Source organism: Leucoraja erinacea, chromosome 26 (genome assembly GCF_028641065.1).
Source record: "Leucoraja erinacea ecotype New England chromosome 26, Leri_hhj_1, whole genome shotgun sequence".
Classification (NCBI taxonomy): Eukaryota; Metazoa; Chordata; class Chondrichthyes; order Rajiformes; family Rajidae; genus Leucoraja; species Leucoraja erinaceus.
This window is the reverse complement of record NC_073402.1, coordinates 28,802,714-28,816,571: the sequence shown is the minus strand read 5'-3', so window position 1 is coordinate 28,816,571 and position 13,858 is coordinate 28,802,714. Positions and strand designations below refer to the sequence as shown.

Genomic DNA, 13,858 nt, shown 5'->3' with positions numbered 1-13,858 from the left:
AAACAGTCCATGGTTGGGGTGAGAGCAGTCCTTGGCGATGCTGAGCGGCCTCCGCAGACAATGCTTGCTATCAGACTATCTTCAGTACGACACTGCATGACAAACCACACTGTGGACGACTTGATTGTAATCATGTACTGTATAATCTTTTTGTTGACTGGTTAGCATGCAACAAAAATGCTTTTCACTTTACCTCGCTACACGTAAACTAAACGAAATAATTAAACTCTTGAAACGAGGAAACACTTTTTCTCCCAGAGAGTTGTGAGTCTGTGGAATTCTCTGCCTCAGAGGGCGGTGGAAGCTGGTTCTCTGGATGCTTTCAAGAGAGAGCTAGATACGGCTCTTAAAGATAGCGGAGTCAGGGGATATGGGGAGAAGGCAGGAACAGGGTACTGATTGGGGATGATCAACCATGATCACATTGAATGGCGGTGCTGGCTCGAAGGGCCAAATGGACTACTCCTGCACCTATTGTCTAGTGTCCAATGAATCCAACTGCACACAGAGTCAAGGGAGAGGCAATTGCTTTCTAAATGACAGGAGAATCTCCACATGCACCATGGAGCTCGATAATGCAGTCTAGAGACTGATGTGACTGTGAGGACAATCATCCTGCAGAAATATCTGCTTGTATTTACATGGCAGCTTTTCCTGGCAACACACAGGACTTTGCAACTGATATTATCCAAGCATGGTTACCATTGTGATGTGGTCATAGTGGTTGCTACACTTCCTACATCACAATGGTAACCATGCTTGAATAATATCAGTTGCAAAGTCCCGTGTGTTGCCAGGAAAAGCTGCCACGTAAATACAAGTCAATCTTTCTGCCGGATGATTAGCCTCACAGTCACATTGGTCTCTAGACTGGATTATCGAGCTCCACGATGCATGTAGATATTCTCCCGTCATTCCAAAAGCAGTTGCCTCTCCCTTAGAAAAATAGACACATAGACAATAGGTGCAGGAGGAGGCCATTTGGCCCTTCGAGCCAGCACCGCCATTCATTGTGATCATGGCTGATCGTCCCCTGTCAATAATCCGTGCCTGCCTTCTCCCCCCATATCCCTTGACTCCACCAGCCCCTAGAGCTCTATCTAACTCTCTCTTAAATCCATCCAGTGACTTGGCCTCCGCTGCCTTCTGTGGCAGAGAATTCCATAAATTCACAACTCTGGGTGGGTGAAAAAGGTCTTAAATGCCCTCCCCTTTATTCTAAGACTGTGTGGCCCCTGGTTCTGGACTCGCCCAACATTGGGAACATTTTTCCTGCATCTAGCTTGTACAGTTCTTTTATAATTTTATATGTTTCTATGAAATCCCCCCTCATCCTTCTAAACTCCGGTGAATACAAGCCTAGTCTTTTAAATCTTTCCTCATATGACAATCCCACCATCCCAGGGATCAATCTCGTGAACCTACGCTGCACTTCCTCAATCACAAGGATGTCCTTCCTCAAATTAGGAGACCAAAACTGTACACAATACTCCAGATGTGGTCTCACCAGAGCCCTATACAACTGCAGAAGAACCTCTTTACTCCTATACTGAAATCCTCTTGTTATGAAGGCCAACATTCCATTAGTTTTCTTCACTGCCTGCTGTACCTGTAAGCCAACTTCCGGTGTACAAGGACGCCCAGGTCTCGATGCTCCGAGAGTGTCGAGAGTGTTTAATTGTGGGAACAATGGTATTGTACAGACAGTTTTCTTCAGAAGAAGAGTCCTGATCCAAAATGTTTACCTCTTCATCCCTCTTCTTTCAGTCTGAAGAAAGGTCCCGACCCGAAGTCACCTGGACATTTTCTCCAGAGATACTGCCTGACCTGCTGAGTCACTCCAGCACTTTGTGTCTATCTCTGAAATGTCATCTGTCCATTTCCTTTTCCCAGATAGACATTTGGACCACACAACCCAAGAACTCTTTCTTTGATTTCTATTATCTCTTTGATTTATTTGTTCTTATTAAGTTTAAAAAAACAAAAACAATTTAAACACAATAATTTGGTTTCTAGATGGAGTCATTTTGCGAATCAGTTTTACCGGATGGTAAATACATGCACATGGTTAAAACAAGACGGCTAAATGACAAATTACGTTTTCACGTTCTTCCTGCGACTGCTTGTTTCCTACAGATGCTGCGGTTTCCTCCCACACTCCAAGACGTGTGTGTGTGTGGGTTTGTAGGTTAATTGCCCCTCTGTAAATTTCCCCTCGTGTGAAGGGTGTGGATGCGAAAGTGGGATTGCATAGAACTAGTGTCAATGGGTGATTGATGCTCTCGATGGGCTGAAGGGCCTGTTTCCATGCTGTATCTCTAAACTCCAAAGACACATGTTTAATGTTTTATGTGTCATTCCTAACTGTCACTGTATGTCATGTTGTCACTTGCAGGCGGAGCACCAAGGCAAATTCCTTGTATGTGAATACTTGGCCAATAAACTTATTCATTCATTCATTGTCATCCTCTTCCCAGCTGTGTTTAATCCAGTGTAGACCACAACACTGAATTTAAACATTGCCATGTATGTCGTACATAAAAAACAGCTTGCAAAAGTATACCTCCGTTTTCTTTTTTTTATAATAATTGGAGGGATATCGATTATGTGTAAGCAGATAAGAGTTGGTCTTGGCATCATGTTCAGCACAGGCATTGTGGGCCGAATGGCCTGTTTCTATGGTGTACTATAAAGTACAGCAACGTTTCTGTGCTGTTCTACAAGGTACGATAAAGTCCTGTGCTCGAGAACTTTCTCACAATTAACGACACAAGTTTTCCGGTCTGAATAAGGGTCCTGACCCGGAATGTCCTCTATCCATTCTCACCACAGATGCTGGCTGACCCACTGTATAACTCCAGCACTTTTTGTTTTATCCATTGCTGTTATTGCACCCTCCCACCAATGGTGGCACTGTAACACCAAAGAATACAAAGTGCTGGAGGACTGACCACTGTGGCGCAGCGGGTAGAGCCGCTGCCTCACGGAGCGAGAGACCCAGGGTTCGATCCTGACCTCAGGTACTGTCCGCGTGGTGTTTGCACGTTCTCCCTACGACCGCGTGCGTTCCCTCCGGTTTCTTTCCACATCCCAAAAACATGCAAGTCTGTCCCCCTCTGTAAATTGCCCCTAGTGTGGAGGTTGTGGATGTGAAAATGGAATAACATAAAACTAGTGAGGATAGGCCTGAACTTGATGGGCTGAAGGGCCTGTTTCCATGCTGTGTCTCCAAACTAAACTAATTTTCAACCAGGGAAGGTGAGGGGTGAAAGGAACCTGAGGGGTAACATTTTATCACAAAGGGTGGTAGGCGTATGGAATGAGCTGCTGGAGCAGGTAATTGAAGCAGGGACTATCATAACGTTTAAGAGACATTAGGACATTAATAAGATAGGTTTAGAGGGATATCGGCAGGGTGGAAGATTGCAACCTTCACGTGGTCCGCCCTGTTTCGACTAATGCAATCAACTCGACGTGCATAAACGGAAGATCAAATAGAACAAGTTGTCCAACAACTTTAGGCTGTGCACGACAAGTGTAGATGGGGCATGTTGGTCGGTGTGGGCAAGTTGGGCCAAAGGGCCTGTTTCCACGCTATGACTAGGAGAAGCAGTACCGATAAGCAGAGATAATGAACAAACAACATATGAGGTTTGGTGCATTCAATAAAAAAGTTCTTTACTGTGACAATTCAACAAGTTGAAGATTATTTAAGTGATTTGTTGCAATCAATTGTTGCCTTGACATGATCAGGAAGAAAGTTTCACTCTTGACAGTTTCTGCCATGGGTCGGAGTTTGCTTCAGACTGTATGGTGGGATTCCGGTTCTGTGCTGAAGGCGCTCGGGGTGTGGCACCGTGAGCAGATACAACTCGAGGATCGGCTGGTGCACTCCGAGCCCGTCACACGACGGGTCATCTTCTTTGCAAATTTCATGATCATGTCCTCCATGTCACGGATCTTCATCTCCATCTGCTGGAGTTTCCGCATTATCTTCTCCTGGATGGCTAGCCCTCTGCGGAAACGTTTGATCTCTTTCCTCTTCTTCTCGTTCTTCTGGTACTTTTTGTTAGAGGAGGACCCTATTTTCAAAATGCAGGCGTATTTCTCCCACATTTTCTGCAAGAAACACATCGCTGTTTAGTTTAGAAACTGGCCCTTCAGCCCACCGAGTCCACGCCAACCAGCAACCACCCGTACACTAGCTCTATGACGGCACTGTGTCGCAGCGGTAGAATTGCTGCCTTATGCCCCTGTCCCACTTAGGAAACCTGAATGGAAACCTCTGGAGACTTTGTGCCACACCCAAGGTTCCCAGAGGTTTTTGTCAGTCTCTCTGCCTGCTTCCACTACCTGCAACCTCCGGCAACCACCTGCAACCTCTGGGAACCGGAAGGAAACCTTGGCAAAGTCTCCAGAGGTTTCCGTTCAAGTTTCCTAAGTGGGACAGGGGTATATTACAGTGCCAGAGACCCATGGTCGATCCTGTCTACGGGAGCTGTCTGAATAGAGTTTGAACATTCTCCCTGTGACCGCGTGCGTTTTCTCTGGGTGCTCTGGTTTCGGCCCACACTCCAAAAACGTATAGGTTTGTAAAATTGTCCCTAGTGTGTAGCATGGTGTTAGTGTATGGAGTATCGCTGTTCGGCACAGACTCGGTGGGCCGAAGGGCCTGTTTCCATGCTGTACCTCTAAAGTCTAACCCTACACACTAGGGACAATTTACAGAAGCCAATTAACCTGCAAACCCGCACTTCTTTGGAATTTCGGAGGAAGCATGAGCACCCGGAGGAAACCCACGCAGTCACAGGGCGAACGTTCAAACTCTGTACCAACAGCAGCCGAGGTCAGGATCAAACCCGGGTCCCTGGCGCTGTGAGGCAGCAACTCTACCGCTGCGCCACCGTGCTCACAGAGAGCTATCAAAACACCAACACCTCAACTTCTTCAGGAGACTACAGAGATTCAACATGTCATAGAGTCATACAGCGGGGAAACAGACCCTTCGGCCCAACGCGTCTATGCCGATCCAGATGCCCCATTCTAACCTAGTCCTATTTAGCTGCATTTGGCCCATTGCCCTCTAAACCTTTCTTCCTCAAGTGTCTTGTGCATCTGTTTCTGGACCTACTTCAACTACCTGCTATCTGGAAGCTCGGTCCATGCACCCACCACTATCTGAGAGACAAAGGGGCATCTCGGGTTCCAATTAAATATTTCCCCTCTTATCTTAAACCGATGAGCTCTGGTTCGTGATTCCCCTCTCCTGGGTACAAGACTGTGCATTGATCCTATCTGATTTTGTACTCCTCTACAAGATCACCGCTCAGCTTCCTGCACTCCAAGGAATTAACTCCTAACCTGCCCAATCCTCCGCTTACAGCTCGGCAACTAAAGTCCTGGCAACATCCTCATCAAGTTGTGAAAACGCACACCTCCAGATTGAGGAAGGGTCTTGACCCGAAACGTCACCTATTTGGGGGGTGGAAGATTGCAACCTTCACGTGGTCCGTCCTGTTTCGATTAATGCAATCAACTCGACGTGCACAAACAGAAGATCAAATAGAACAAGTTGCCTACAACTTTAAGCTGTGCACGTCAAACGAAAGAAGAAGAAGTCACCTATTCCTTCACTCCATAGATGCTGCCTCACCCGCTGAGTTTTCTCCAGCATCTTTGTCTACCTCCAGATTCAGGGTCAGTTTCCTTCCAGCTGTTATCAGGCAACTGAACCATCCTCTCGCCAACTAGAGAGTGGCCCTGACCTACCATCTACCTCCTTGGGAGACCCTCGGGCTACCTTTAATCGGACTTTTCCGAACTTTGTCTTGCACTAAACGTTATTCCCTTTATCCTGTATCTTCTGAACACTGTGGATGGTTTGACTGTAATCACATATAGTCTTTCCGCTGACTGGATAGCGCACAAGAAAAAAAAGCTTTTCACTGTACCTCGGTATACATGACAATAAATTAAACTAAACTAACCAACCTTAATGTGGGAAGAAACTTAAGCACCGAGGGATAACGCAAGTTGTCACAGGGGGAATGGTGTAAGCCACATAGGCAGCACCAAAGATCTGGATGGACTTTGGTCCCTGGAACTACGAGGCAGATTGTTAAGGGCTTGGACACACTAGAGGCAGGAAACATGTTCCCGATGTTGGGGGAAGTCCAGAACCAGGGGCCACAGTTTAAGAATAAGGGGCAAGCCATTTAGAACGGAGACGAGGAAACACTTTTTCTCACAGAGAGTGGTGGGTCTGTGGAATTCTCTGCCTCAGAGGGCGGTGGAGGCCGGTTCTCTGGATGCTTTCAAGAGAGAGTTAAAGATAGGGCTCTTAAAAATAGCGGAGTCAGGGGATATGGGGAGAAGGCAGGAACGGGGTACTGATTGGGGATGATCAGCCATGATCACAGTGAATGGCGGTGCTGGCTCGAAGGGCCGAATGGCCTCCTCCTGCACCTATTGTCTATTTTGTCGTTTGAGAAATTGTCTTTTCCTTGACTCGATGACATACAAATTGAAACTTTTCACTGTATCTCGGTACATGAGACAGTAATAATTATATTAAGCTAGACTAATCTGTGATCCTGACGGAGCCACAACCTGTTTTGTTTCTCATTGTTACTTTTTTTGCATGTCTTTCATTCATCTGTACAACATCTCTCTACATCACTGTCTATATATCTCCTTACTCTTTCCCCCGACTCTCAGTCCCGCACAGAAGGGTCTCGACCCGAAACGTCACCTATTCCTTTTCTCCAGGGATGCTGCCTGGACCCGCTGACTTGCTCCAGCTTTTTTTGTGTCTATCTTCTGCTGGAAGAACTCAGTGGGCCACCAGGCAGCATCTGCGGAGGGTGAACAAGATTGCTGGAGAAACTCAGCGGGTGCGGCAGCATCTATGGAGCGAAGGAAATAGGCAGGTGGGAAATAGGTAACGTTTCGGGCCGAAACCCGGAAGGGTTTCGTCCCGAAACGTTGCCTATTTCCTTCGCTCCATAGATGCTGCCGCACCCGCTGAGTTTCTCCAGCAATCTTGTCTACCTTCGATTCTCCAGCATCTGCAGTTCCTTCTTGACCATCTGCGGAGGGAATGGACAAGACCACGCTTCGGGTCTGGACCTTTCCGCAAACTAACCCGACCGAAAGTAAGGATGGACTGACATGTTGCACCATCCAAGATTGAGTGTTGGACTTAGTCCAACCAATGCCATGGGTGACCATTTGGGAAGGTAGCCTAGCACCAGTCAATGCCTTCAAGAAGAAAACGGAGAGAAGATCCAGATCAATTTTTCAAGACATGGGCACCCTTTACCGAATTCTTACAAGGATCATATGGTGCAACGCAATTTTGGATTTAATCCAACTATGGGTTGGGTGGGGTGGGCGGTGGGTGAGGGGGCAGGTATATCTGTGGAATTCTCTGCCACAGAAGGTAGTTGAGGCCACAGTTCATTGGCTATATTTAAGAGGGAGTTAGATGTGGCTAAAGGAATCAGGGGGTAGGGAGAGGTAAGGCAGGTACAGGATACTGAGTTGGATGATCGCAATGAATGACGGTGCAGGCTCGAAGGGCTGAATGGCCTACTCCTGGCACCTATTGTCTATGTTTCCAACTCCACATTTTTCTTTTTTTCCCTTTCCTTTTCTTCTCTTCTTTTTTCCTTTCCCTCTTTTATATGTTTATTCCCGCTTTGACCACACTACTTTGGAATTCTAGGAGTTCCATTTTTTCTCTCTCTTCTTCTTTCTCTTCCTTTTCCTTCATTTTGAGGTTTAAAGGTCAAAATTGAAGTTGTACAACGATTGTACAATTTTACGCGCCTGAATGTTTTATTCTTGTGCAATTGCTTCTAATAAAAATAATTTTAAAAAAAAAAAAAAAAAAAAAAACGGAGAGAGCAGACATTAAAACTTGAAAAAAGAGGAATTTACAGTCTTTGTGTGGCTGGACGTGGTACAAAACAGCATTGGACATTTAGCCAAGGAAAAACGCCACTGAAGTGGGTTGCATGTGTTCACCAATGTTGGGGGTGCAGAGATTTCTCCTGATCTCGCTTTCACAATGGAACACCCTGCATCCTGAGCCTATGACCTTGTGTCCTGGACTCGAAATAGAGTCACAGAGCACGAAACAGGCCCTCTGGTCTGACGCGACCATCTTGTCCAAGATGTCCCATCTAAGCTAACAAATGATTTCAAAAAAAAACAGATTTTTAAAATCTAAGCTTCCAAATAATCTTTCAGCATGGAAACGAGCACCGGCCCAACACGTCCATACTGACCAAGTTGCCCCATCTAATCTTCCACATAGTCATACAGCATGGAAACAGGCCCTTCGGCCCAACCTATCCATACTGCCCCATCTAATCTTCCACATAGTCAATAGACAATAGGTGCAGGAGCAGACCATTCGGCCCTTCGAGCCAGCACCTCCATTCAACGTGATCATGGCTGATCAGCCTCAATCAGTACCCCATTCCCTGCCTTCTCCCCATATCTCCTGACTCTGCTATTTTTAAGAGCCCTATCTTTTCTAGCTCTCTCTTGAAAGCATCCACAGAACCGGCCTCCACCGCCCTCCACCGGCAGAGAATTCCACAGACTCACCACTCTCTGTGAGAAAAAGTGTTTCCTCGTCTCCGTTCTAAATGGCTTACTCCTTATTCTTAAATACAGCATGAAAGCAGGCCCTTCGGTCTAACTTATCCATACTGCCCCATCTAATCTTCCACATAGTCATACAGCATGGAAACAGGCCCTTCGGCCCAACTCGACCATGCTGACCAAGATGCCCATCTAAGCTGGTTCTATTTCCCCATGTTTGGCCAACATCCCTCTAAACACACAATCAGACGACGTTGTACTAATGTTTAACAAAAAGCAAGAGCCAAGTTTAGCACCACATCTTCCTTGTCTTCACAACTAACCAGTAGTGTATTCTGAATCCGACTTTTCTTCAGATAGTTAATGCAGAAACATATCATGATGATGAGGCAGGCAACCAGGAAGGCCCTGACCACAACATTGTTGAAGATGAAGCTGAGGTCATTTTCCTGCACAGCCTGCGGTATGCACCAGGGCCGAGAGGGTTTGCTGGTGAAGTCATTAGGAATGGTCTCTGTCCGGACCCGCTGCCAGGCTCGGCACCCGGTGGTCTCGCAGTGCTCGGGGGGAGCCGGCCGCCTGGAGGAAAAGAACTCGGAGAGGAGTGCGGCCATTCTGCGTCGCGAAGAGGAGCGAGTGGCAGATGAGTGTGCTCAGTGGTAGGGATGGGCCACACTGTGCCCGGGTACATCTGACCCTGGCAGTGTTCACGGGGAGAGCATTGTGAGGTAACAACACTGCTTGTGATGCCTCCTCTGCTCCCAACTGCCCTCAACACTAAAATCTTCAGCCCCCAGCCTCCCTCCCCCCCAACATCTTGTATATCAGTCTATGAAAGTAAGCATGCAGGTACAGCAGGCAGTAAAGAATGAAAATGGCATGTTGGCCTTTATAACAAGAGGAATCGAATATAGGAGCAAAGAGGTCCTTCTGCAGTTGTACAGAGCCCTAATGAGACCACACCTGGAGTATTGTGTTCAGTTTTGGTCCCCTAATTTGAGGAAGGACATTCTTGCTATTGAGGGAGTGCAACGTAGGTTTACAAGGTTAATTCCCGGGATGGCGGGACTGTCATATGCTGAGAGAATGGAGCAGCTGGGCTTGTACACTTTGGAGTTTAGAAGGATGAGAGGTTATCTCATTGAAACATATAAGATTGTTATGGGTTTGGACACACTAGAGGCAGGAAACATGTTCCCGGTGTTGGGGGAGTCCAGAACCAGGGGCCACAGTTTAAGAATAAGGAGTAAGCCATTTAGAACGGAGACGAGGAAACACTTTTTCTCACAGAGCGTTGTGAGTCTGTGGAATTCTCTGCCTCAGAGGGCGGTGGAGGCAGTTTCTCTGGATGCTTTCAAGAGAGAGCTAGATAGGGCTCTTAAAAGTAGCGGAGTCAGAGGATATGGGGAGAAGGCAGGAACGGGGTCCATACAGACAGCACTCGTGGTCAGGATTGAACCCGGGACTGGCGCTGAAAGGCAGCAACTCTACCGCTGAGCCCAAATGGCCGACTCCTGCACCTATTGTCTATTGTCTATCTTCAGTGGACCTTTGTGACATAAAGGCTCGTGCACAGTGGCACAGCGGTAGAGTTACTGCCTTACAAGCACCACGTACCTAGACCCCGTTCCTGCAAGCACCATCCTGACCACGGGTGCTGGCTGTACGGAGTTTGCACGTTCTCCCTGTGACCATGTGGGTTTTCTCCGGGTGCTCCGGTTTCCTCCCACACTCCAAAGACGTGCAGGTTGTAGGTTAATTGGCTTCGGTAAAATTGGTAAATAGTCCCTCCTGTGCGGGACAGTGCTAGTGTGTGAGGTGATTGCAGGACTTGATGGGTCGAAGGGCCTGTTTGCTCGCTGCATGTCAAATCCAAAAAATGAAAACACAAAGGCCCAAAGAGGCTGTGGAGGCCAAGTCAATTGATATTTTTAAGGCAGAGATAGACAGATTCTTGATGAGGGTAGACACAAATGCTGGAGAAACTCAGCGGGTGCAGCAGCATCTATGGAGCGAAGGAAATAGGCAACGTTTCGGGCCGAAACCCTTCAGGAAGGAAATAGGTAACGTTTCGGGCCGAAACCCGGAAGGGTTTCGGCCCGAAAAGTTGCCTATTTCCTTCGCTCCATAGATGCTGCTGCACCCGCTGAGTTCCTCCAGCATTTTTGTGTACCTTCGATTTTCCAGCATCTGCAGTTCCTTCTTAAAACAGATCCTTGATTAGTACTTCTGTCAGGGGTTATGGGGAGAAGGCAGGAGAATGAGGTTGGGAGGGAGAGATAGATAGATCAGCCGTGATTGAATGGCGGAGTAGACTCAATGGGCCGAGTGGCCTAATTCTGCTCCTATCACTTATGACCTTATGACACAGAGAGGCATTCACTGAGCCAAAGCCTCACTGCCTGAACACACTGGGCATATAATGGCCTGATACCAACTTTGATGTTCTCCCAGCGAGATCAAAACTCTTTGACCACATTCTTGGCACCTGTTCTAACATTGCTTGGCTCGCTGAAGGGACATATGTTTTCTGCTGCTGTGAACAGAACGGGGTGTGTTGGCTGCGCAGGAAATCAAAGCCATTACTGTTTCTGCTGCTGTCCTTGGGGCAATTCAACCTGATACCTCAGGAAACACTGTACAGATAAACACGCTACATGCATGCTCACTCACACGTAAACATACATGTTCAAGTCCAAGTGTGTTTATTGTCATGTGTCCCTGTATGGGACAATGAAATTCTTGCTTTGCTTCAGCACAACAGAACATAGTAGGCATTTACTACAGAACAGATCAGTGTGTCCATATACCATGATATAAATATATACACACACATGAATAAATAAACTGATCAAGTGCAAATAACAGAAAATGGGTTATTAATAATCAGAGTTTTGACCGAGGCAGGTTTAATAGCATGGCGGGTGTGGGGAAGTAGCTATTCCTGAACCTGGTTGTTGCAGTCTGATACATTTAGTGTTATACATTTAGAAACATAGAAAATATGTGCAGGAGGAGGCCATTCGGCCCTTCGAGCCAGCACCGCCATTCAATGTGATCATCCCCAATCAATAACCCGTGCCTGCCTTCTCCCCATATCCCTTGACTCCACTAGTCCCTAGAGCTCTATCTAACTCTCTCTTAAATCCATCCAGTGATTTGGCCTCCACTGCCCTCTGTGGCAGGCAATTCCACAAATTCATAACTCACTGGGTGAAAAAGTTATTTCTCACCTCAGTCTTAAAAGACCTCTTCTTTATTCTAAGACTGTGGCTCCTGGTTCTGGACTCGCCCAACATTGGGAACATTTTTCCTGCCCAGTCCTTTTATAATTTGATATGTTTCTATAAGATTCCCCCTCATCCTTCTAAAATCCAGTGAATACAAGCCTAGTCTTTTCAATCTTTCCTCATATGACAGTCCCCCCATCCCAGGGATCAATCTCGTGACCCTACGCTGCACTGCCTCAATCACAAGGATGTCCCCCCTCAAATTAGTAGACCAAAACTGTACACAATCCTCCAGATGTGGTCTCACCAGAGCCTTATACAACTGCAGAAGAACTTCTTTACTCCTATACTGAAATCCTCTTGTTATGAAGGCTAACATTCCATATATGTTATACATTGACACATGCTTGTGCGTAAATCTACATAAAACGTAGACACAAAGTGATGGAGTAACTCAGCGGGTCAGGCAGCGTCTCTGCATCTTTTGCCTCCAGAGATGCTGCCTAACCCACTGGGTTATTCCAGCACTTTGTGTCTATCTTTAGTATCAACCAGCATCTGCAGTTCTTTGTTTCTGCGTCAAACTATGCACCCAATGCAATGTACACATCGAGAACATATCACACACATGCACACACACACATATAAAGTCCTGACCTGTGCCACACGCACACGAACACACGCACATGCACACAAAAACACACACGAGAACACTTCTGCACACTTGTGCATGTGCAAACCGCACACATCTACACATGTATGCGCACCTGTCCTCACCCCTTGGGCACTAATGCACCTATAAAGGCGCACATGGACACAGTGCATGTACACACACACAGACACACACTGGTGGCTAGACTCACTTGCTGACAAAGAGAAGTGAGTGAAGGAGGGAGTAGGGTCGGTGCCTAATTTTTCCCCCCCCCCCCTCCCTCTCCTCCCCCCCCCCCCCCCCCCCCCCCTCCTCCCTTCCCCCCCCCCCCCCCCCACCCCCCCCCCCCCAGCCTGCCCCTCCCCAACTCCCACTTGTAACTGATTCATAAACGGGGCCAGTTGCGGCAATCCCTCAGCAAACTGCACCATGAGACGATGTTTACGATGTATCTGCGGTGAGGTTTGGAAGGGACTGTGAGCAAGGGTACAGGAGGCCGCTGGTGCTGGGGAATAGTGGCCCCCTTTTACCCGCCTCTGGCCCGGGCCAACGTCCATTCACTCCGCGTTGGTTCACATCGCCGGCGCGGAGACTGGTGAATGATGTGAAGGCTCTTTCTTCAGAATGACACGGGGAGGGGGGGGGCGGGGAGGCGTGGAACCCGTCCAAAGCTGCCTGTCAGCGTGAGGGATAAGGGGTTGCCTTCTCAGTCACAGCTGTCGTCCCCGCTCCTAATGTCACCCAGGTCAGGCCCGGGACAAGCCTGCCTCCCTCCTCTGTCTGTTTACCCATTTTAGAGATACAAGACTTGAGAAGTTGCAAAAATATATTGGGGGATTCAGCCGCGGCTGAGTGTGGGTTTATTCCCCCACACACACACACACACACACACACACACACATCTTTTCATTTTTGAAGTAGTTTTGGCCATCACCAAGTATTTATGTGTTTGCAAGGTAACGACTATGTACATAATTGGTGGCTGGCAGGGAACAAAGGCGCGCAGCTTGCTCGGGTCCCGGGACTGAAATGTTGCAATCTTTTGTTTGCAAGCTCGACTGAATACATCACTCATCCGGCCCTGGGTACGAATGGAGAGCAGACCTGTTCATTGCCATTCTGAGGGAGGACTCGCTGTCATCTCATCTCACCCCCCCCCCCCCCCCCCCCCCCCCCACCCCCCTTGTGGAATTGCAAGGATTAGTGAGTGGCAGGATCCACATGTACTTTGTTTAAGAAGGAACTGCAGATGCTGGAAAATCGAAGGTAGACAAAAATGCTGGAGAAACTCAGCGGGTGCAGCAGCATCTATGGAGCGAAGGAAATAGGCAACGTTTCGGGCCGAAACCCCTTGGGTTTCGGC

The 13,858-nt window shown here is 47.7% G+C and overlaps 1 protein-coding gene across 1 annotated transcript; it reads right to left on the bottom strand.

Moving 5' to 3' along the window:
• Positions 1–3,654: 3,654 nt before the first annotated feature.
• Positions 3,655–9,292, bottom strand: LOC129709905 (uncharacterized). The gene is made up of 2 exons (XM_055656590.1): positions 8,937–9,292; positions 3,655–4,119 (listed from the first exon to the last, which is right to left on the bottom strand). The coding sequence occupies exons 1-2, from the start codon at positions 9,225–9,227 to the stop codon at positions 3,802–3,804; spliced, it is 609 nt and encodes a 202-aa protein (XP_055512565.1). The 5' UTR covers positions 9,228–9,292; the 3' UTR covers positions 3,655–3,801.
• Positions 9,293–13,858: the final 4,566 nt, after the last annotated feature.